This window comes from Geotrypetes seraphini, chromosome 1 (assembly GCF_902459505.1).
Source record: "Geotrypetes seraphini chromosome 1, aGeoSer1.1, whole genome shotgun sequence".
NCBI lineage: Eukaryota > Metazoa > Chordata > Amphibia > Gymnophiona > Dermophiidae > Geotrypetes > Geotrypetes seraphini.
In genome coordinates, this window is record NC_047084.1 from 373,167,990 (window position 1) to 373,193,324 (window position 25,335).

General features: G+C 40.9%; 1 protein-coding gene across 3 annotated transcripts in view; it reads left to right on the forward strand.

Moving 5' to 3' along the window:
* Positions 1-25,335, forward strand: part of INTS10 (integrator complex subunit 10) — a 203,639-nt gene that overhangs the window by 63,125 nt on the left and 115,179 nt on the right. For all 3 annotated transcript variants that reach the window (XM_033915345.1, XM_033915356.1, XM_033915365.1), the window contains 2 exons: positions 8,126-8,295; positions 24,907-25,040. In XM_033915345.1, the coding sequence (XP_033771236.1) occupies positions 8,126-8,295; positions 24,907-25,040 (304 nt within the window). The remainder of the gene's footprint in view (positions 1-8,125; positions 8,296-24,906; positions 25,041-25,335) is intronic.

The following is a 25,335-nucleotide window of genomic DNA, read 5'->3' on the forward strand; positions in this document are numbered from 1 at the left end:
TAACAAATGATCTAAAATTTCAGCAGCCATTTCAAAGGCAAATTAAAAACCTGAACAATGAAAAATTGTCAGGTGCTTCTCATAACAACCTGCTTATCTGCTTCCCCCTGCCCCACCTCTCAGCTGGTGGGGCTTGGAGAGCCCCTCTAGCCATTGCAAAGGTACCATTTGTGACTCTCCACTACCTCTCATGCCCATACCCCCCTCCAGCCTTCAACCCAATGTCTCTATTTCTCTCATATATACCCCATGCCTTCACCCAGTTTCTCTCTCACATCCCCCTCCAGTCACCCTGTTTCTCTCTCTCTCCCCCTCCCCCTCCTTCCAGTCACCCTGTCTCATTCTCATATCCTCTTCCAGTTTTTACCACTTACTCTCCTCACCTTGCAAATAGCGTATTTACTACCTTCCTGTTGCTGCCATTCCACTCCCTGTTAACTTGAGTAGCGAGAAGTTCAGGCAGGTCTCATTGTTTAGAATCTCACGAGACTTGCCGAACTTCCTGCACTGAGCAACTTAAACGGTCCGAAAGGATGGGAGGGAGAGATGGAAGGGTTGGGGGCAGGGAGACGCACTTCAACTAGGGCTTATTTTCGGGATAGGTCTTATTTTTGGGGAAACAGGATAGAACTGCTTGCCACTGCATGCCCTGTATCAGTAGCATGGAATATTGCTACTCCTTGGGTTTTGGCCAGGTACTAGTGATCTGGATTGGCCACCGTGAGAACGGGCTACTGGGCTTGATAGTCTGACCCAGTAAGGCTATTCTTATCTTCTTAACTTTCTTCAGGCTCCTTCTGCCTTTAACTTCCCCGGGGTTGTCTCTCATTTTTCTTTGCCCTGCCCTTTTTATTCTTGCTCACTTCCTTTTCCTTCTAGTGTTTGTGCTGGGGCTTGCCCACTAGAGTGAGAGAGAGAGCTTTTTGCTTAGTGCTTTGGCTAGGCAAGTGATTTGTCACCAGAGGGAAAGGTAGAATTTTCTGAAGGGGACTCTGATCCTATAGGGAATTGGCCACCAGAAGGAGAGGGCTTTAGACTCAACCAGGTCCGATTGAGTGGTTGCCCCGTCTGGCTCCACCACCCAAGAGAGGAAGTCCATGTTAGCTTGTGCCCGGCCTCAACGTTAGCTTGAACCTCAACGTCAAAAGCTTGGAGTCGCATGAACCAGTGCATGAGGTGGCCTTTGGAGTCCCGATGTGTGGCAGTCCACTGGAGAGAAGCATTATGCTTACTGGTGTTATCTTTATGTAGGTACAGTAAGTTATCCCAGGACAAGCAGGCAGCATATTCTTTACGCATGGGTGACGTCACCGACGGAGCCCTCGGTACGGACCTTTTTACTAGAAAGTTCTAGTTGGCCGCACCGCGCATGCGCGAGTGCCTTCCCGCCCGACGGAGGAGTGCGTGGTCCCCAGTTTCTTCGTTTCCGCGGAGCGAAGAAGACGCGTGTGTTTTTTCAACGACCGTTGAACTCACTTTTTGCCTTCCCGCTCGCGAATTTTTCTACTTTTTCTTTATTTTTACCTTCGGGTTTCTTTTTTCTTTGATTTAAAAAAAAAAAAAAAAAAACTTTTGATTTTTTTATCCCTTTTTTCGTTTTTGCCCCGGCGGGGCCTGTTGCCATTATACAGGCCTCGGGGTTCGATTTTGCGGAGGCTGTTTTCCCCTTCATGCCCCCGCAAGCCGGTTTTAAGAAGTGCCAGCGGTGTGCACACCCGATCTCCCTCACTGACCCACACAATTGGTGTTTGCAGTGTTTGGGTCCGGAGCATTGGGCGGACTCTTGCACCCGCTGTGCCACTCTTAAAAAGCGGACGCTTAAAAATCGACAAATCCAACAAAATCTTTTGTTCGGCACCGGGTCGACGATGGACTCCTCGGCATCGACAGTGGTACCATCTAAATCGGCACCGTCTACTTTGACGCCACCCGACCCCGCATCCGTGCCGCTGGCGCCAGGTAAGCTGGCTAAGAAGCCTCCCTCTTCCCTCGAGCGCCCACCAGCCACAGTGGCGACACCGACCTTGCCGGCCTCGTGCCGACCCCGAAAGCGCTCCGCCCCGATTTCGGTGAGTGCCTCGTCATCGGCCTCCTCATCGCCGGGGCGTGGAGCGGCACCTAAGGAACCGAAGCAAAAGAAAGCGGTTCCGGTGCCACCCCTGGATGACCGAATTGCGGCCATCCTCCAAGTTCAACTACAGAACCAGCTGCAGCATCAGCTCCAGCACCTGTTGCCTACTATCCTGGCACCGCTCCTTTCGGTACCAGACCGGCCCGAGCCCCGTACCGAGCCACCGGTATCCACCCCATCGGTACCTATTAATACCTCCATGCCGATTCTTTCGGCTCAGCAAATGCATCCTGTGGTTCACTCCCATACCACTGCGGATCCGCCTCGGGACCGGGCGGGGCACCATTCTTCCCGGGACCGGGACCGACGCCGGTCCTCTTCTCCCGGTACCGTTTCGGTACGCTCTGGGAAATCTTTGTCCAAGACTCACCATACCGAACCTTCTACCCCGGTGTCGCGGCATGCGCACCCAGAGGTCCGGGACCCAGACTTGTGGGAAGAGTCCCCTCCCGGTACCGAGGAGGATCTCTCCTCCTCCGATGAGGATCCCTCAGCCCCCGACACCACCTCCAAACCTGAGCAATCCTCCTTCTCAAAGTTCCTCAGGGAGATGTCAGCAGCCCTATCTATCCCTCTGGAGTCAGACTCCAAGAAATCCCAAGCCTTTCTGGAGGCTCTGGATTTTGAGCAACCTCCCAAGGAGTTTCTTAAACTACCCGTACACGACATCCTACGGGAGACCTTCTACAAAAATTGGGAGAACCCCCTTACAGTGCCTGGGGCCCCCCACAAGTTAAATAACCTCTATAGGGTTATCCCAATTCCAGGTTTCGATAAGGCACAACTACCCCATGAGTCTCTCCTGGTTGAATCCACCTTGAAGAAGACTCAGGGCTCCAGTGTCTATGCCTCCACCCCTCCTGGCAGAGAGGGTAAAACCATGGACAAGTTTGGCAAGAGGCTCTATCAGAATGCCATGCTGGCCAACAGGGCAAACAATTATTCCTTCCATTTTTCATTTTACATGAAACACTTGGTTCAACAGCTGTCCGCCCTTCAGAAGTATCTCCCGGAGAGGAAGGTTCCACTCTTTCAACAGCAGATCTCTGGTCTCCTTCAATTGAGAAAGTTTATGGTCCGCTTGATATATGATTCCTTCGAGCTCACCTCCCGTGCCTCTGCCATGGCTGTAGCCATGCGCCGCCTGGCCTGGCTGAGAGTCTCAGATTTGGACATAACCATCAGGATCGTCTGGCCAACGCCCCCTGTCTTGGGGATGAACTGTTTGGAGAGTCCCTGGATTCCACCACCCAGAAACTCTCTGCGCATGAAACCAGGTGGGACACCCTGATTAAACCAAAAAAGAAGGCTCCGCCTGCACGCCCTTACAGGCCTCAATCCTCATACCAGCGCAGGTTCTCAGCCAGGCCACTCAATCCGCCTTCCCAACAACCTCGGCGGCCCCGGCAGCACCAACACCAGGCACAGGCTCGTTCTCAGTCCAATCAACCCAACAAGCCTCTTCCTCCTGCTAAGCCTTCTCAGCCCTTTTGACTCTTCTCTCCAGGGCATAGCCAGCCTTCCACCTTCATTGCCTCTTCCGCAACCAATCGGAGGCCGTCTCCTCATCTTCTTCAGCCGTTGGGAGGTCATTACATCGGACCAGTGGGTCCTCAACATCATCCGCCACGGCTACTCTCTCCACTTCCAGACTCTTCCAACGGACAACCCTCCCGTAGAGTCTGCTTCTCACTCCTCCCAAACCCCCCTCCTCCTGAGGGAGGTCCAATCCCTCCTTCTTCTCAACGCCATCGAAGAAGTACCTCCGGAACAAAGGGGTCAGGGCTTCTACTCCCGCTACTTCCTGGTTCCCAAGAAAACAGGAGACCTTCGTCCCATCCTCGATCTCAGGGACCTCAACAAGTGTCTGGTCAAGGAGAAATTCAGAATGCTCTCCCTTGCCACGCTTTACCCTCTTCTTTCTCAACACGACTGGCTATGTTCCCTGGACCTCAAGGAGGCCTACACTCACATCCCAATCCATCCGAATTCCCGTCGCTACCTGCGCTTCCAGGTGCAACACCGACACTACCAATACAAAGTGCTACCCTTTGGCCTCGCTTCATCGCCCAGGGTCTTCACCAAGTGCCTTATTGTGGTAGCGGCCTTCCTCAGGTCTCACAACCTCCAGGTGTTCCCCTACTTGGACGATTGGTTGGTGAAAGCTCCTACGTCTCAACTTGTTCTACAAGCTACTCATCACACCATCTCCCTCCTCCAACTCCTGGGATTCGAGATCAACTACCCCAAGTCGCACCTGCTTCCCACCCAGCGACTTCAATTCATTGGAGCAGTTCTGGACACCAATCTAATGAGGGCTTTTCTCCCCTCCGACCGTCAGCAGACCCTGCTCCACCTCTGTCGTCAGGTGCTCATGCATCACTCTATTCCTGCTCGACAAATGATGGTCCTCCTGGGTCACATGGCATCGACAGTGCATGTCCTTCCTCTGGCACGTCTCCACCTCAGAACACCTCAATGGACCCTCGCCAACCAATGGTCACAGACGACGGATCTTCTTTCTCATCCCATCTCTGTGACATCATCTTTTCAGCAATCTCTCCAATGGTGGTTGAACTCCTCAAATCTTTCCAGGGGTCTGCTTTTTCATCTACCCCCTCACTCCATGGTCATCACCACGGATGCCTCCCCCTATGCATGGGGAGCCCACCTGGGAGATCTACGCACCCAGGGACTCTGGACCCCACAGGAGCGTCGACATCACATCAATTTTCTGGAACTCAGAGCCATGTTCTACACCCTCAAGGCTTTCCAGCATCTTCTCTGCCCCCAGGTTCTTCTCCTGTGCACAGACAATCAAGTCGCCATGTACTACATCAACAAACAAGGCAGCACCGGATCTCGCCCCCTTTGTCTAGAAGCTCTACGCATCTGGACTGGGCCACAGCCCGCAATCTCTTCCTCAAGGCTATCTATATCCAGGGCGAACAGAACTCCCTGGCCGACAATCTCAGCCGCGTCCTTCAACCTCACGAGTGGAGGCTGGACCCCTCAACACTCCACTCCATCTTTGCTCGCTGGGGCACCCCACAGGTGGACCTCTTTGCAGCGCCTCACAACCATCAGCTGCCCCAGTTCTGTTCCAGACTCTTCTCTCCTCATCGCCTGGCCCCGGATGCCTTCCTGCTCGACTGGAGAGATCGGTTCCTGTATGCCTTCCCTCCACTTCCTCTGATGTTGCGGACCTTATCCAAACTCTGCAGGGACGGGGCTACCATGATTCTCATCGCTCCTCGGTGGCCTCGCCAACACTGGTTCTCCCTCCTGCTCCAGCTCAGCTCCAGGGAGCCCATTCCTCTTCCTGTGTTTCCTACTCTGCTTACGCAGCAGCATCAGTCGCTACTACATCCCAATCTGTCCTCGCTCCGCCTGACAGCTTGGTTTCTCTCGGGCTGACCTCTCCAGAGAATCTGTCTCAGCCCGTCCGTCTCATCTTGGACGCCTCCAGGAAACCGGCCACCCTCCAATGTTACCATCAGAAGTGGACCAGGTTCTCCTCTTGGTGTCTCCTGCATCATCACAATCCCACCTCATTGGCGGTGGAAACTGTACTGGACTATCTGCTCTCTCTGTCCAATGCTGGCCTCAAGTCTACCTCAATCAGAGTCCACCTCAGTGCCATCACTGCGTTTCATGAGCCTATCCTCGGAAAACCTCTCACGGCTCACCCTCTGGTTACCCGGTTCATGAGAGGCCTCTTCAATATCAAACCACCTCTGAAGCCTTCTCCTGTCGTCTGGGACCTGAATGTGGTTTTGTCAGCGCTCATGAAACCACCGTTTGAGCCTCTTGCCACAACTTCGCTCAAATTTCTTACATGGAAGGTGCTCTTCCTCATTGCTATCACCTCTGCCAGGAGGGTTAGTGAGCTGCATGCACTGGTCGCTGATCCACCATTCACTGTTTTTCACCATGACAAGGTGGTTCTGCGTACCCATCCTAAATTCCTTCCCAAGGTGGTCTCGGCTTTTCACCTCAACCAGTCCATTGTGTTGCCCGTCTTTTTCCCTAAACCCCATTCTCATCCTGGGGAACAGGCATTGCACACGCTGGATTGTAAGCGTGCCCTTGCATACTACCTTGACCGTACCAGGGCTCACCGCTCCTCTCCTCAGCTCTTTTTGTCCTTCGACCCTAACCGTCTAGGTCGCCCCGTCTCCAAACGGACGCTTTCCAATTGGCTTGCTGCCTGTATTGCGTTCTGTTATGCTCGGGCCGGTCTCTCACTGGAAGGTGCTGTCACGGCCCACAGGGTCAGAGCTATGGCTGCCTCTGTAGCTTTCCTCCGTTCCACGCCCATCGAGGAAATCTGCAAGGCGGCCACTTGGTCCTCAGTTCACACATTCACTACTCACTACTGCCTGGATGCCTTCTCCAGACGGGATGGACACTTCGGCCAATCTGTGTTATAAAATTTATTTTCCTAATGGCCAACCATCCCTCCTCCCTCTCTGTTAGCTTGGAGGTCACCCATGCGTAAAGAATATGCTGCCTGCTTGTCCTGGGATAAAGCACAGTTACTTACCGTAACAGGTATTATCCAGGGACAGCAGGCAGATATTCTTACGTCCCACCCACCTCCCCGGGTTGGCTTCTTAGCTGGCTTATCCTAACTGGGGACCACGCACTCCTCCGTCGGGCGGGAAGGCACTCGCGCACGCGCGGTGCGGCCAACTAGAACTTTCTAGTAAAAAGGTCCGTACCGAGGGCTCCGTCGGTGACGTCACCCATGCGTAAAGAATATCTGCCTGCTGTCCCTGGATAACACCTGTTACGGTAAGTAACTGTGCTTTTTGGGTGGGTGTTTGAGGGCTCCACAAACAATATAAGCAGGATATAGTGACGTTTGTACTTGGGATTTTTAAATGAGACATTCACTGCAATACCCCTACCCCCCTATTCCTGAGTGCCCCTCTGCTTTTGTTGTCTGACCATTTGAAGCTGTATTACAGGCTGGAATGTACTGGGGTTTTTTTCATATCTTTGGGTGGGAGGGCATCTGGTCAGTTTGGGTACCTTTTTGACCATTATTCATTTTTAAAGCAGGTCTAGCTCAAAACATCTAAATGATGTCCTGGACGTTTTGTTAAACATTTGCAGAATGCCCAAGTCCTAAACCCATCCAAAGCACACCCTTAAGATTTAGACGTCCTGAAGACAAAACAACCAGAAAGATGTCTGAAAAGTCAGTTTCAAAAATGCCCACTTGGACTAGTGCCAGTTTATGCTGTCTTTTGGATGTCTGTCTTTTTTGAAAATGTGCCCCATATTGCCTGAATTTCTCAGCAAGGATTCTTTTACCTGCTATAGTTAGATGCAGCCCATCATTACAATATAGTCTCTTGTTTTGCCATGTAGTTCCCCATCCTATGTGATTGTGGTGTAATTAGTATAGTGATATGATGTTGGGGTGGGGGTGGTGCAGATAAACAGCTGTATCCTTTCTGGATAAGAGTACACTAGGAGGGAGGAAAAGTATAGGATATTGTTCTGTATATATCCTTCCTTTTTGCTATGAACATTGTTTGTAGTTCTGTTTGTTTTGCTCTTATTATATGACTTAATGCATATTGCATTAAGTTTTTTTGTACCTCTTTTAAAGCTATGTACAGCATTTTTTTTAAATTGTTGCTCGCTTAGTATGAAATAAGCGATTTATCAAATTCAATAAAACTTGAAAACTTGAAAACTTGAAAAACTTGAAAACTTGCATATGACTTTTGCATATTGCCTTTCTTTTTATTTCGTGTTGCATCTTTATAATCAACAGAGTGAGCTGGTTATCTGTTTTACTCATGGAAGACTAAGAGCCTCTGCCATGAGGGTACAGCTTAGAATGATTTCAGCTTTAAAGTAAGGAAAATGTGCAAGAGATAGGCCTGAACAAATTGTCCCCAGTTTTACTGAAATCTTTCCTTCCTTACCATCTGTACATGTAACATACTGTTGATGGTTTTTTTTTTTTTCTTTTAGAAGTTTTGCCGATGTATTGCATAGAATGAAGGATCTTTGTCGATACATCAGTAACTTTGAGAATGAAGCCCATGTCAAGTATAGAAGCCAAGTAGTATATTCTGTGCTGCTGGTCTTCTTTAAGAATGCATTCCAGTATGTGAGCGGTATACAGCCATCTCTCTTCCAAGGTTTGTTCATTACGCAGCTTACACTTTAAAAGGAATGGGTATTTGTATATCGCCTTTTGGTGGTTTTGGCATTCAAAGCTGATATTCAAAGCATTGGAGGATTGAGTGAGTTGCCAAGGGTCACAAGTAGCAATATTTGGATTTGATCTCACAACCTCTGGGTGCAGAGGCAGCAGCTGTACCCATGATACTCAGCTGGCGGCAGTCAGTGTTTTTCTAAGCGTTGATCGCTGTTGGCTAAATTATTCTTGCACTAAAACCTTTACCTCAAAAAAGAAGCCATGGTGCAATCATGAATTATCTCTTCTCCCCCTCCAGTTAGGCTCCTCCGAATGTTTGTGGAGACTTAAGTGCTCATCATCTACACTACGGAAATACAAAGACCAAGCCACCTTGTACAAAAACTCTACAGGTGGCAAAGAAACAATATTATGCTAAATATATAGCAAATACACGTAATTCTTCAGCACTTTACTCCATCATCCGTTCACTCTTTCCAATCTCCAACACGAATCGACCCACAGCACAAGACCTTGCAAACTACTTTGCTAATAAAATTAGAATTGTACGTGACAAATTCACTAATCTCTCAAATACTGAGACACCAAACTCCCCTTCCTCAGAATACACTCTCTCATTCAGTTCCCTTACAGACTTCCGTAAACCCATACTAGATGAAATCCAGAGAACAACAGAGTCTAAATATACCAAATAACTCCCTTGAAACCATACCTCCTATCACACTCAAAAAACATTTCACAATATTCAAACCTTTTCTTCATGATATGATCTACAGGCTTTATGCCCTCTTCATGGAAATCAGCCCTAGTATTTCCAAAGATCAAACAAACAAATATCTCCGAAGATCAAATTATCAACTATCGACCCATTGCAAATTTACCTTTTTTAGCCAAACTCACAGAAAAGTCGTTTTTTAATCAACTTTCTAATTTCGCAGAAAAACCCACAATGCTCTCCACCCATACCGAACCAGTTTTTGAGTACATCACTGTACCGCATTATCTTTTCTTTTCTTTTTTTTTTTTTTCCATTATTTTTTATTTTCAAATTTTACATAAAGTGTACAAAATATTAAAATACAATTGATAAATACATAGTATCACTTTTATATCTAATACATTATATATCTAAGTTTGATTTTCCCCCTCACCCTCCCCCCACCCTTTTATTACTTTAATATAATATTTTTTTAATTTTCAAATTTTTCATAAAATGTACAAAATATTAAATTACAATTGATAAATACACAATATCATTTTTTATCTAATAAATCATATTCTAAATATATTTTTATCCCCTCTCCCTCCCCCCACCCTTTTATTATTTTTTTTTCCATTCATACATATTGTATAACATATTATATAATATTATATAAATATTATTTTCATTACCCCCCTCTATGTGTGTCATAAAAAAGATACTTTAAAGAAGAAAAGAAGAAGATTAAATCTTAATATTTATTCATTACAGTATTTTGTCAATGGCCCCCATATTTTTATGAATTTAGTATATGTCCCTCTTTGTATTGCTATTGTTCTTTCCATTTTAAATATATGACATATTGTATTCCACCAAAATGTATAATTTAGGTTATTATGATTTTTCCAATTATTGGTTATATGTTGAATGGCAACCCCTGTCATTATTAATAAAAGCTTGTTATTTTCTGGTGAAATTTGACTTTTTTTTCTCATCATCATTCCAAATAATATTGTATCATATGATATTGCAATATGATTTTCCATCAATTTATTAATTTGTGGCCAAATTGAATTCCAAAAAGTTTTAATATAGGGACAATGATACAATAAATGATCTAATGTCCCTGGTTCTAAATTACAGTGCCAGCATTTATTTGACTTAGAACTGTCTAATTTTTGCAAACGTGTAGGGGTCCAAAAAGCTCTATGTAATAAAAAGAACCAAGTTTGTCTCATAGATGCTGACACTGTACATCCCATTCTCCAAGACCAAATTAGTGGCCATTGAGATGCATTAATTTGATGCTTAATCCCAATGCTCCAAATATCTCTTAGACCATTTTTTGGTTTTTTATTCAAATATCCAGATATTAATTTATACCACAATGCGGCTTGATGTCCTAGGAAGTCTGCTTGAAAACATAAGAACTTTAAACTATATTGATTATTTAATGTTTTCCATTCAGGGAACCCAACCTGAATGGCCTGCTTCAATTGCAACCATTTAAAACTTTGTGTTTTATTAAGACCAAATCTATTTTGCAATTGTGAAAAATCCAGCAGTTTATCTTCTGAAATAACATCGTCTAGAGATCTAATGCCTGCAATAATCCAGTTCTTCCAAAGGATTTGAGCTCCGCCAATTTTGATCTTGGAGTTTATCCATATAGATTGATTAGTTGATTTGTTTATTGGGATAGGTGTTAATTTATCAATAAATCTCAACGTTTTCCAAGTATCCATTAATATTTTATTTTCTCTGTATCTTCTAGGCATATTGATACTTGGAAGATGAACTAAATGTAGGGGAAACATAAGGCGCCATTCTAAATATAACCAATCCGGTGCATTATCCATAAGTTCTGGGAGGATCCAATACATACCCTGACGTAGAATATAGGCTTGATGGTACCTATAAAAATTTGGAAAATTTACCCCTCCCTCCTTAATTGATTTTTGCAAAGTTACTAAAGCTATTCTAGGTGTTTTACCAAGCCAAAGAAATTTTGTTAAAATGCTATTGAGCTTTTTATAAAAGGACCCCTGAAAATAAATAGGTATCATACTCATTTGGTAGCAAACTACAGGTAATATCATCATTTTAATAGTTTGAACTCTTCCCCACCAAGAAATATGTAATGGGTTCCATTGTTCACATAACTCCATAACTTTTTTTAATACATATTTTTCATTTTCTTTTACAGTATCTTCAATTGTATTTTTAACTTGAATGCCAAGATATTTAAATCCTTCTTCTTTCCATATGAATGGAAAAATATCAAATAATCCTTTTACACAATGAACATTCAAGGGTATAATTTCAGATTTATTCCAATTAATTTTATAACCTGAAAATTTGCCAAACTTATCAATTAATTCCAATAAAGAAGATAAGGTAGACTCTGGATTTCTCAAATAAAGCAAAATATCGTCAGCATAAGCCGAAATTTTATATTCCATATCTGAATATGGAATACCTTGTATCTCCCTCTTTTGCTGTATTGCTAGCAATAAAGGTTCTAATACAACATCAAATAACAAAGGAGATAAAGGACAACCTTGTCTAACTCCCCTCTGCAATTGAAAACCATCAGATATCTTATTATTAATATTTAGTCTTGCAATCGGGAAGCTATACAATGTTTTTACCATTTGTATAAATCCAGAACCTATACCAAACCATTCTAAAGCTTGATACATAAAATTCCATTCTACTCTATCAAATGCTTTTTCAGCATCTAATGAAACTGTAAAAGCCGGTTCATCCATTTTTTTTGATAAGTTTAACATGTGAAACAATAGTCTAGAGTTATTAGAGGAATGTCTTTTAGCAACGAAACCCGTTTGATGCATATCTATAATATGTGGGAGAGCTTTGGCTAATCTCAAAGCCAAAATTTTCGCTAAAAGTTTATTATCAACATTTATCAAAGATATAGGTCTGTAGTTTGAAACCAAAGTAGGATCTTTATTTGGCTTAGGCAAAACAATTATTATTGATTCAGCCATAGTACCTTTAATATTACCTTTTATAAGTTGTGTCTGATATAAATTTAGTAAATGTGGGGAAAGGATATTTTGAAATGTTTTATAAAATTCTACTGTATAACCATCACCACCTGGAGCGGATCCAACTCTAAGAGATCTCAATGCTGTTTCTAATTCTTTTAATGATATAGGTTCATCTAAACTCCGTTTTATATGATCAGGAACCTTAGGTCCATTAATTAAATCTAAAAAGTTTTTTCCATCTTTTTGTCTCTCCAAATAAGGCTCGGAAGAATATAGGTCCTTATAAAATTTTAAAAATTGTTTTAATATTATATTTGTTTGATTTGTTATTATACCATTATCATCTTTTATTCCATTAATATTCGTTTTCCTTTTTTTTACTTTAAGATAATTTGCCAATAATCTCCCCGCCTTATTAGAATTTCCATAATACATTGTTTGCTTGGAAAACAAATCTTTTCTTATCATTTTTGAAGTTAATTCATTATATTTACCTTTTGCTTTCAAAAGAGCTTGCAAAACTTCGTTTTCCCATTTACTTACCAATTTAGCTTCTAATATTTTTATTTCTTTTTCTAATTCTATATATTGTATTTTAATCTGTTTCCTAATAAAAGCTGAATATGATATAATATTTCCCCTCATAGTTGCTTTAAATGCATCCCATACATTCTCTATAGATGTATCCTCCACTAAATTTAGTTGAAAAAATTCATTAATTTGTATTTTAAAATTTTCCAAAAATTTGTCATCCACAAGCAATGCATTATCAAATCTCCAAAGAGGTCTATCATTCTCTAATTGATCTAATTGTAATTCTATCCATACTCCCGCATGATCTGAAATAATAATAGGATCTATGGAAGCTTTAATCACTTGTTGCACTTTATTTGTTGAAACAAAAATATAATCTATTCTTGAAAATGATTTATGAACCTGTGAACAAAATGAAAATTCCTGATCATTAAAATGAAGAATACGCCATATATCTTTCAAATCACATGATTGAACCAAATTATCTAAGCCTAAAGATTTTATACTTTTACCTGGTTTTTTATCCAATAATGGATCCATTACAGCATTAAAATCTCCAGCTACCACTAAATTAGAAGCAGCCAGTGGTAACAACATATTCTGTAATTTTTTAAAAAATTCTGATTGATTCGAATTAGGGGCATATATATTAAACAACGTCAGGGTATCATTTCCCATACCTATATCAATATGTATCCATCTTCCATGTGGATCTGAATTTTTTACCTTAATCTTGGCCATACATTTTTTATTTATAAGGATTGCTACCCCTGCTTTTTTACCCTCTGCTGGAGCAAAAAAACAATCCTTTACCCACCCACCCGATAGTTTCTGTGATTCCTTTATATTAAGATGGGTCTCTTGCAGACAGTAAATATCCGCATTTTGCTTTTTTAAAAATGTTAATACTTTTTTCCTTTTGATTACGTGATTCAGGCCATTGACATTAATAGAATATATCTTAAAAGACATTATACATTTTATTACTTCTCATTATAATCTTTTTTTCCTCTTCTTTCTTATTTAGAATCCAAAAAATGTTTTTCATGACACACATATTTACCCCTGAAGTATCCAATCCCTTGTTTATTTTTCCCTTAATCATTCTAGTAATTACTCTCATTTTCCCTCCCTTTCCCACCCAATACAATGGCTGCTTAAGGATACACATTGGAACTGTAACCTAAAACATTCTCCTCCCCTCTAGGCATTCAATATTCAATCAAATTCCCCTTCTATCTATTTATATTAACCTTTGATATTTTTAGTCGTATTTTCATAACATTTCATTAATGTATCTTTATCCATTTAACAGTTTTTTTTTTTTTTAATTTATATTTCCTTGGTATTATTATTTACATCATAAATTTCATCTTAAACCTTTCTTCTGATATTTCAATATTTCATATTTTTATATTTATTTCATAAAGTCATCAAAACCCATCTTATAATTTTACATTAAAATATCATAGGTTCTGGTTTAGAAAGAAAAGCTTTTAGTTTTTCTGGATCCTCGAAATATAAGGATTTATCTCCAGATGATACTCTCATTTTCGCTGGATAATATAGACCATATTTAAAACCTTTTTCTTTTAGTTGAGGTCTCATATCTAATAGTCTCTTTCTTTTATTTGCTGTGTTTTTGGCAAAGTCCGGTAAGAACCATATTCTAGATCCTTTATAATTTAGGTTTTTGTCTTTCTTTGCAGCATTTAATATTTCTAATGCTTGTTGGTATCTAAGCATTTTGAAAATTATTGGTCTTGGCCTATCTTTATTTTCTGTATTTTTAACTGGGATCCTATGCGCCCTTTCTATCTCTAGTGGTTGTTTCAAGTCCAGTTGTAATATTTTTGGAATTAAATTTTCTAGAAAAAGAATAGTATTTTTTCCCTCTAAATTTTCTTGTATTCCAAAAAGTTTAATGTTTTTCCTTCTTCCTCTATTCTCATAGTCTTCCAGTTGATCTTTCAATTTGTTTAATTCCAGACTATCATTTTTGCATCTGTTTGTTTCACTTTCTATGATCTCCATTTTAGATTCTAGTTCAGTTGTTCTTTTGTTATTACTTTCCATTTGTCTGTGAATGTTTAATATTTCTTCTTTCATTTCAGACATATTGGTTACTGTTTCCTTAAGCATTTGCTTAATTTGTCTTAGTTCTTCCATAACTTCTGCTTTACTCAATATGTCAGGTTCTTCAGCCGGAAGTGGTATCTTGCTTGGTGTTATTTGATCTTGTTTTTGTCTTTTTGCTGACGTGCCAGCCTCATTTTTGTTTTGTCTGGTATTTGCCATGTTGTTGTTTCTTTTTTCCGTGGTTTTTATTTCTTCAGGTTTGTTAGGGATCTTAAAATCTCTTTCAGTCACAATTTTTAGTAATCTTTCTTTGATATCTTATTACATCAGTGTTGCGTTGTTCTAGCACTGAGAAAAGTTGAGGAAATATCAATTTTCTTTAATTCTCCTTTGTTATGTTTTGTTTTAGTTTTGGCAATTCTCTTCACATTGACTTTCCAATCAATAATAGAGAATAATCCTTTTTTCTCTCAGGATTTTATTCTAACTTTGGCAGCAGGAATTTTATTAACTGTTTTTTTTTGGGTTTTTTTTTTTTTCCCTCTCCTTTCAGTTATATCCCCCAATGTCAGACTGAGAGAAGAAAAACCATATTTCAAAGGGGGAAATTCCTTCTTTCTTTGTATTTAGATAGTTCCAATCTTTCAAGCTCTCTTTAAATTATTTATCTCCTTTCTCTCTTGTATCGTATCACTCCAGTATAGAAAGGCACTCTCCGTTTCTGACTCTTTCACTCTCAAGTTTTGTCTCAGTCAAATAGAGAAAGGTAATATAAGTACAGAGCTTTATATTCTATAGAAATCAGCTATAAGAAGCCAAGTTTACAATTTTTTTTTATTTTCTGTCCTCAATCTTTTACCGTTTCAGTAAAAGAGAGAAAAAATTGCCAATTCTTTATCTTCTTATTCTCAGATCAACACGAGCAGGGAAGTACAGCTTTAAAACTGCCACAGTTCTAACAGTCAGTTATTAACGATCTTATATCAAAATTGATCTCTCTTCAATTTTTCACCACCTTTCACCTCTTTTCCAATATCATCTCCTTAAAATCATCAGAAATTGGCCTCACCTTTCTCTTTTCTCTATGTGAGCTGTATCTCACCGTTCATCAAAGAAAACTTAGAGAGATTTAATAATCTGCATGAAAAATCATCATAAAGAAAGCAAACCCTTTCTTCTAGGGCTTCAGTGCAGTCCTGGCAGTATTCCTCTTCCTTCGGTGATCTTTCCACCACTGACAGTTCTTCCGACAAAATTTTTAGTTCTTTTTATTTTCCTCCGTCTGCACTCGATAACAAACCGCCCCAGCACTGAAGAGAAGGCGCCTTTTTGACTCCTTCCCTCAGATTTCAATTAAATTTCGGCGGATAAAGGAAATATTGTTCCGTTAAATGTTTGAAGTTAACATGAAAAAACTCAACTTGAAAAGGCTCCGAATCAGCGCCGACAGGAGAATTAAAACCGCCACATAAATCAACTGATAGCAGCCTCACATATCGTTTTTTTAACTGTTCCAGCAAACCTCCTTTCAATCTCCTGCTGTTTCAGTAAAGAGAAAAATCGCCTCAGGGTCTCTGTTTAGCGCGGGCAAGAGAGGTCTGCTTCAAACCGCCACAGTTTTATCCTTCTTTAATTTTTCTCGCTGCCAGTCTCTCTCTCCCAATGCCCAATTTCCAAACCTTTCACTCGTTGGCCAATTCAAATTTTTATCAGCTTTCACTCACTGCCTCGCCGTTTCAGCATGAACAAAAGCCAGCAAAAGATTCAATTACCTTCCCCTCAGCTTTTTTTTTTTTTTGATGTCGGCGATTTGATGTCAGGCACTCTGACTTTTTCCGGCTGTTATTTTCACAGACTTCAAGTTCAGGCTTGAGAGAGTAACATCAACATCAGTAATAATTAAAATTTTCAAGAAGGGAATAATATTTTTTTTATCTTCTGTAGCCTAGATGAAGAGGAGCTTTGCGATTACACGTCCATTCGTGTTCGCGTTAAGCCACGCCCCCTCATATCTTTTCTTTTCTTTTTTAATTTCTTTATTCAGTTTTGTATATCACAACAAATGCATCAATAAAATTCACATGATCTTATAAATACACACTTGATTTTCCTTCATGTAACACTTTAAGTACACCATATCATTCTTATATTCATATTCTATAATATTTTAAATAATATGTAATACGTTTAATATGTATAACAATTATAATTAAAATAGAAAACCCCCCAATCCCTCCCTACCCGTTTCAGACATATTATGAGATGAATAAAATATTACCCACCCACATCCCCACTTAACAAATATACTACGATGGATAGGCAAATGGCTGGAGAACAGATTGCAGAGGGTGGGCATAAATGGGAAGTTCTCGGACTGGGAGAAAGTGACGAGCGGCGTGCCCCAGGGCTCGGTTCTTGAGCCCATCTTATTCAATATCTTCATAAATGACCTAGAAGAGGAAACAACAAGTAACATAATCGAGTTTGCAGATGACACACAAAACTATGTTGGGCAGTTGGGTCGAAAAATGGACAGAGATGCACTTCAAAGAGATTTGAACCAACTGGAAAAATGGGCGGAAAAGTGGCAGATGAAATTTAATATAGAAAAATGTAAAGTGATGCATCTGGGCAGACAAAACCAAGAACAAGAATATAAAATATTAGGTGTAACATTGGGCAAGAGCGAACAAGAAAGGGACCTGGGGGTACTGATAGACAGGACACTGAAGCCGTCGGCTCAATGCGCCGCAGCGGCAAAGAAAGCAAACAGGATGTTGGGCATGATAAAAAAGGGCATCACGAGTAGATCGGCGGGCGTCATAATGCCACTTTATAGAGCAATGGTCAGACCACACTTGGAATACTGTTCAATATGTTTGTGAGTGACATTGCTGAAGGGTTAGAAGGAAAAGTGTGCCTTTTTGCAGATGATACCAAGATTTGTAACAGAGTAGACACCGAAGAGGGAGTGGAAAATATGAAAAAGGATCTGCAAAAGTTAGAGGAATGGTCTAATGCCTGGCAACTAAAATTCAATGCAAAGAAATGCAGAGTAATGCATTTGGGGATTAATAATAGGAAGGAACCGTATATGCTGGGAGGAGAGAAGCTGATATGCATGGACGGGGAGAGGGACCTTGGGGTGATAGTGTCCGAAGATCTAAAGGCAAAAAAACAGTGTGACAAGGCAGTGGCTGCTGCCAGAAGGATGCTGGGCTGTATAAAGAGAGGCGTAGTCAGTAGAAGGAAGAAAGTGTTGATGCCCCTGTACAGGTCATTGGTGAGGCCCCACTTGGAGTATTGTGTTCAGTTTTGGAGACCGTATCTGGCGAAAGACGTAAGAAGACTTGAGGCGGTTCAGAGGAGGGTGACGAAAATGATAGGAGGCTTGCGCCAGAAGACGTATGAGGAGAGACTGGAAGCCCCGAATATGTATACCCTAGAGGAAAGGAGAGACAGGGGAGATATGATTCAGACGTTCAAATACTTGAAGGGTATTAACGTAGAACAAAATCTTTTCCAGAGAAAGGAAAATGGTAAAACCAGAGGACATAATTTGAGGTTGAGGGGTGGTAGATTCAGGGGCAATGTTAGGAAATTCTACTTTACGGAGAGGGTAGTGGATGCCTGGAATGCGCTCCCGAGAGAGGTGGTGGACTGAGTTCAAAGAAGCGTGGGATGAACACAGAAGATTTAGAATCAGAAAATAATATTAAATATTGAACTAGGCCAGTTACTGGGCAGACTTGTACGGTCTGTGTCTGTGTATGGCCGTTTGGTGGAGGATGGGCAGGGGAGGGCTTCAATGGCTGGGAAGGTGTAGATGGGCTGGAGTAAGTCTTAACAGAGATTTTGGCAGTTGGAACCCAAGCACAGTACCGGGTAAAGCTTTGGAGTCTTGCCCAGAAATAGCTAAGAAGAAAAATTAAAAAAATAAATAAATTTAAATTGAATCAGGTTGGGCAGACTGGATGGACCATTCGGGTCTTTATCTGCCGTCATCTACTATGTTACTATATATGTTACTATGTCATCTACTATGTTACTATGTCACTGTGTCCAACACTGGTCTCCCTATCTAAAGAAGGATATAACCCTGCTGTAGAGGGTGCAGAGACAGGCCACGAAACTAATAAAAGGTGTGGCTTTTCTAAAAAAATGTAAGTCTCCCTCCAATTTAGGAATCAAGGAAACTCTTATATCTTGGCATCCCAAGTCCTGTAAATTTTCTTCACACTTCTACCTCTAACCCTCTGTTGTAGTTCCTTCCTATTTCTCTTACTGTAAACCACGTCGAGCTCTACGAACGTGGAGATGATGCGGTATACAAACCTAAGGATTAGATTAGATTAGAATTTGAGCTACAAAGAACGCCTCGAAAAATTGGGATTGTTCACCCTCCAGAAGAGAAGGCTGCGAGGGGATATGATAGAGACTTTTAAAATACTAAAAGGTTTCGACAAAATAGAGCATGGAACTTCGTTATTCACATTGTCAATAGTGACTCGAACAAGAGGTCATGGACTAAAACTGAGGGGCAGCAGACTCAGGACTAATGTCAGAAAGTTCTGCTTCACATAGCGATTGGTGGACGCTTGGAATGCTCTCCTGGAGGAGGTTGTGGCAGAGACCACCATTCTGGGATTCAAGGGCAAGTTGGATGCACACCTTCTTGCAAATCACATTGAGGGATACGGGTGAACAAGGTGTCCATTAGGGATCACCTAGTTGGCCTCTGCGTGTGCGGATCACCGGAAAAGATGGACCTGGGTCTGATCCGGTGAAGGCATTTCTTATGTTCTTATTATGGGAAAATGTTATCATTCATTACAAAAGTCTGTTAATGGTCTCCAGATCTTTTGAAATTTACCAAAATAACCTTTCTGTGTTGCTATTGTGCGCTCCATTTTATATATATGGCATACAGAATTCCACCAAAAGTTATAACTTAATCTGTCCAAATTGATTGTACCGCATTATCATTAATAGGCCTGACAACCACTATCCTTTATTTCAAAGACCATAGAAAATTATCTCTTCTGATATCTCTTGACCTTACATCAGCCTTTGATAACCATAGACCAGGAGTGCCCAAGCTTTTTTGGCTTGCGAGCTACTTTTAAAATGGCCAAGTCAAAATGATCTACCAACAATAAAAATGCTAAACATATATTTATTTATATATACCAAGTGCACTTTATATTTAAAATATATATTGTTTACCTTTCATAACAGCATGAATATGTATGGCAGAATACAATTCTTTGCGACTGCTTCCGCCCTCCCTGCTCGAAAACGAGAGGAATAGCGTCACCCAACCCTTGCGAGATTTGATGGTGATCCGTGCGATCTCTGCAGTTCTTGAGAGATTTGTTAGTTGCTCGGCACCTGTTCAGAGTTCTTGCAACTTTTGCAGGCAACGTTTACCTTAGCAGTTCTCGCGAGAGTTCGTGGTGGAGACAGCTGGTGCCCTTGTGGTGGGACATTGAGGATGGCAGTGACTGTTTCCTTAAAATGTGAATCACTACTAAAGTTGGAGCCGCGCTTGGTTCGTGATTGGGAGGAGTCAGAGCTGGGGGGGTGGGGTTTTGAAAGGTTAACTGAATATTAGTGCTGCCCGATTCAGGAAAAAAAATTTGATTCGGTTCAGCCTATTGAATTGATATTTCGATTCAGTTCGATTTTCCTGCCTAATTGGGTGTTTGTTTGTTTTTTTTTGGTTTTTTTTTTTTCAAACATCCTGGTGGGTTTATTTTATAGCCTCTTCACCCACACTGGCGCTGTGGTGTAGACAAAATAAACAAACAAAAAAGACTTTTCCTCTCTCTGTTAAACCCTAGCTCACATGTGTGTCTAATAACAGCTCTGACAGAATATACATTTCAAGTATGACACATTGTAATCAAAAAACAGAAAATAAACTTATTTTTTCTATCTTTTATAGTCTGGTCATTATTCAAATCATGTTAGTCTCAGGCTCTGCAACAAGCGTCTTCTGATAACTCGCATGTCAGGGTCTCATACCCATTTGTCGTTTTCTTCTTTCTCCCTGCTAACCATCCATCTTCCATCTCCGTCTTCCCCTTCCATTTCCCTGCCCTCTCCCAGAGGTCTGGCATCTTTCCTTTTTTTCATCTCCATCCCTGCAGCTGCAGCGATGGACCCCACCATCCCCAGATGGATACATTCCCAGCATCTCTCCCTCCTTCCCCACCACCCCAGGGTCCACCAGCTCTCCCTTTCTCTTCCCAACTACCCTCCTATCCAGTATCTCTATACCCCCCTCTACACCATCCCTTGTGTCCATCTTCTCCCCTTCTGTTCCTTCCCTCCGTAAATCCCATTGACCATCTCTCTTCCTCTCCTCTGTTAGTATCCCTTCCATTATCAGGGGCGGGATCGTGGCAGAGGGAACATGCTACGGAGGCACACAGCATCCTATTAAGGATCGCTACAGCACTAGCGATCCTTTGCAGGCTGCCCTAATTAACTGAAGGTGAGAACGGGAAACCAGGAGGGAAGCCAGAGGACGCTACAAAGAGCACCTATGCATTGCATCACTTCTCAACTGACCCGAGGGGCCCCCTAAAGCAGGAGCAGTAGTGGCAGTGGACGGCCAGTAAGAGGCAGTGCTGCTGCTCCTGCTTTAGGAGAACAGAATGAATCGGCGAACCCGATTAAAAAAAAAAATAACGAATCAATTTGAATCGGGCAGCACTACTGAACATACAGCTTCAGGTGCGGGGTAGAGTTTATTTTAAAAGGCAGGGCTCCGCGATCGACTCACGTTGCCTTTGCGATCGACCGGTAGATTGCGATTGACGTGTTGGGCACCCCTGCCATAGACCATTCCCTACTACTTAAGAGACTGCAATCTATTGGTATCGCCGGAACAGCTTTACAATGGTTCACATCATATTTTCAAAACTGAAATTACAAAGTCAGCTTTAACAATACCACATATTTCACCATCTATCAAACTTACAGAGTCCCACAGGGTTTGATGCTTTCGTTACTTCTTTTTAACATGTTCATGACCCCCTTACTTACGCTAGCTCAATCTATAGGATTTATTGTGTTCACCTAAGCTGATGATATTCAACTGCTTCACCCCTTAAATCCAAAAGCACCTGAAGAAATAATAGAAATCAACTGTAAACTTAATAAAATTAGCTCTTGTCTTCAGCAAAACAAACTTGCATTGAATTTCTCTAAATCGAAAGGCGTACTATTCCCAACATCATTAGAAGAAAATATATGCTTACCCATCTGCGTTGACTCTTCCCCAATTCAAACAGATACCAAAATCAAACTTCTTGGAATCATCCTCGATAAAGACCTCAGTTTTCACGAACAAATCAGCACAGTTACTCAGAAATGTTTCTATGAATTAAGACTCATTCGCTCCATCTCTTCTCTTCTATCAACTTTTTGATTCACTCCTTTAATTTCGCACATCAACTATTGCAACGCCCTATACAAGGCATAACACAGAAAGAGATTCATCATCTTCAACTCCTGCAAAATACTGCAGTTAAATTAATATACCGAGCAAAGAAATTTGACCGTGTCACCCCCCTTCTTCATAAAGCAAGCTGGCTACCCATTACCCATCATCTATCCTACAAAATACTTTTACTAACATTGAAAACCAGACATTCCAACTCACCAGCTTTAATAGACAAACTTCTGATCCCATATGCTCCCTCCATGACTCTTCATTCCAATCAAAATCTGCTTACTAGCCCTTCTATGTGTGAACTATTTTATGACACAACCGTTAAGTCCATTTTCTCAATTACTGCCCCCTCTCAGTGAATGCCCTCCCATTGGATCTCCACCTAGAAAACTCTCTTGAAAATTTCAAATCCAAACTTAAGACTTTTCTTTTTTAAGATGCCTACAACCTCTGATCTAATTTCTTTCAAATAGAATCCACATAGCTCCTTGATGGATTTCACAATAGCGCTTCTTTTGAAGCGAGCCCTACCATAATGTATTTTCCCTCCCACCACTTTCCACCCTTTATTTTTATTTTCAATCTTGATGTTTTTATTAACTTACAAAGCTCCTCCTCCCATCTTGTTTCGAGTATGTCAGTCTGTTCTGCTCCCTCTTTTATTATTTTGTTAGCTTTATTTTTATTTTTTAGATATGTTTACGTTTTTAATTTTTAATTTTTTTAGACTCATTCCATTGTAAACCATTTGATTTGATAAACCATTTGATAAACGGTATATCAAAAAATAAAGAAACTTGTAAACTTGAGTGTGTTAAGGAGCTTGGGGGGGCCTTCGGGGGGGAGGGGAGGGTTGTCATCAAGAGCAAGGGGCATGGTCAGGGGAGGATCTGGATTAACTTTGTATTTTATTTTTTTTTTTAATTCTTTATTCATTTTAAAACTGACAAACAAGTGATTAATATTAAAACATTACATTACTAATAAAATATACATCACTTGACATTCTTATACATATAATCCATTAAAGTAGAAATTATAACCCTTTCCCCCCACCCAACAATTCTTCAACAGAAATCCAATCATTAAATAAAAATATTAATCATCCAGTTTGCCCCCTCCCCCCAATAAAATACATGTATCCATCACAAAGGAAAACGATGTTCATTCATTACAATAATTCTCTAATGGCCCCCAGATCTTTATAAAGTTGTTATAATTACCTTTCTGTACAGCAATTGCTCTTTCCATTTTAAAAATGTGACAAAGTGAATTCCACCAAAAAGAATAATTAAGATTTGTATAATTTTTCCAATTAGCCGTAATGTGCTGAATTGCCACCCCTGTCATTATTAATAGAAGTTTGTTGTTATAAGATGAAATTTGACTTTTTTTCTCATAGCCATGCCAAACAGAATAGTATCTTAAGGTTAACCTGCATCCAAATTGAATTCCAAAATAATTTAATACAGGGACAGTAAAAAATTAAATGATCCAATGTCCCTACTTCCAGATTACAATGCCAGCATTTATTAGACTTAGATCTATCTAACTTTTGCAAACGAACTGGGGTCCAAAAAGCTCTATGCAACAAAAAGAACCAAGTTTGCCTCATAGATGCTGACATTGTATATCTCATTCTCCAAGATCAAATTTGTGGCCATTGAAATGCAGAAATTTGCTGCCTTATCTCAATACTCCAAATGTCTCTAAGACCATTTTTTGGTTTTTTATTCACATATCCAGATAATAATTTATACCACAAAGCGGCTTGATGTCCCAGGAAATCCGCTTGAAAGCAAAGGAACTCCAGACTATATTGATTATTCATATTTTTCCATTCAGGGAACCCTACCTGAATAGCCTGCTTCAGCTGCAACCATTTAAAACTTTGTGATTTATTAAGACCGAATCTATGTTGCAGCTGTGAAAATTCAAGCAGTTTACCATCTGAAATAACGTCATTTAGAGTTCGAATGCCTGCAATGATCCAGATTTTCCATAAGATTTTAGATCCGCCAATTTGAATCTTGGAATTAATCCATAAAGATTGATTTGTAGATTTACTTATTGGAATAGGTGTTAAATTGCTAATATATCTCAATGTTTTCCATGTATCTGATAAAATTCTTTTCTCCTTATATCTTCTAGGTATTCTAATACTGGGCACATGAACCAAATTTAAGGGAAACAAGAGACGCCATTCTAAATAAAGCCAATCCGATGCATTCTCAAAGAGTTCTGGGAGGATTCAATACATACCTTGACGTAAAATATAGGCTTGATGATACCTATAAAAATTAGGAAAATTTACCCCACCCTCCTCAATTGGTTTATTTTTATTTTTTAATGCTATGCAGGTGCCAGCACTGAATATACTGGCTGCAACATAACCTGGGTCTCCTCCCCAGTGTCACCCCCAGCGCTGCCCCTGACCTGCCCACTTTCAGCTGGGCAGTCTGAGAGGATATTCAGGAACACTCTCTGGTTAAGTACCGCTGAATATTCTGTCTTAAGGTTTCGGAAGTAATTTAATAAGCAGTCAGGAGAGGTTCCTGCCCACTTAAATTTGCACTGAATATCGGTCCCTTAGATTCTAACCTGATTATTAGTTAAACACCTTGACAGTGTTCTTATGTCATATTAATCCCATTTATTCGGGATATTCATTCAGAACGTATGCGTATTTTCTCATCTGCTGAATTGTCCTACTTGATAAAGGAGCAATATTGAAGATTTTCTTTGCTTATTAAAATGTAAAGCTGATGCAGGGCAATATTTAAAATCATTCTTTTATCTTAGGACCAAATGCTCCAAGCCAAGTACCACTGGTGCTCCTGGAGGATGCATCCAATGCGTTTGTTGATGTGGAGATTGAACGAAGCAAGCACATACATAAGAAGCGGAAACTTGCTGAGACCAGAGAAAAAACCATGGTAATCTGTCCCTCCTGTGTTGGTTTTTTTTTTCCCCCCAGAATAATGAGTGCAACAAAAGCACATGGCAAGAGCTTTAAAACACTGTGGGGTTACAACAGAGGCAGATACATTTGAACATGTACTAGTGTGTTCCTGCAGTTAAAATGCATATCATAGTGGGGGAAGGGACATGCTGTGGTACACAATCTTGCTTTAAAGTATGATTTCATAGGCAAGTGCTAGCACTATAGGGTTGGCAGCTTATTGCTTCTAATTGCTTGACTTGGCAGCTCTTATTCAGTTAAAAGTTTTA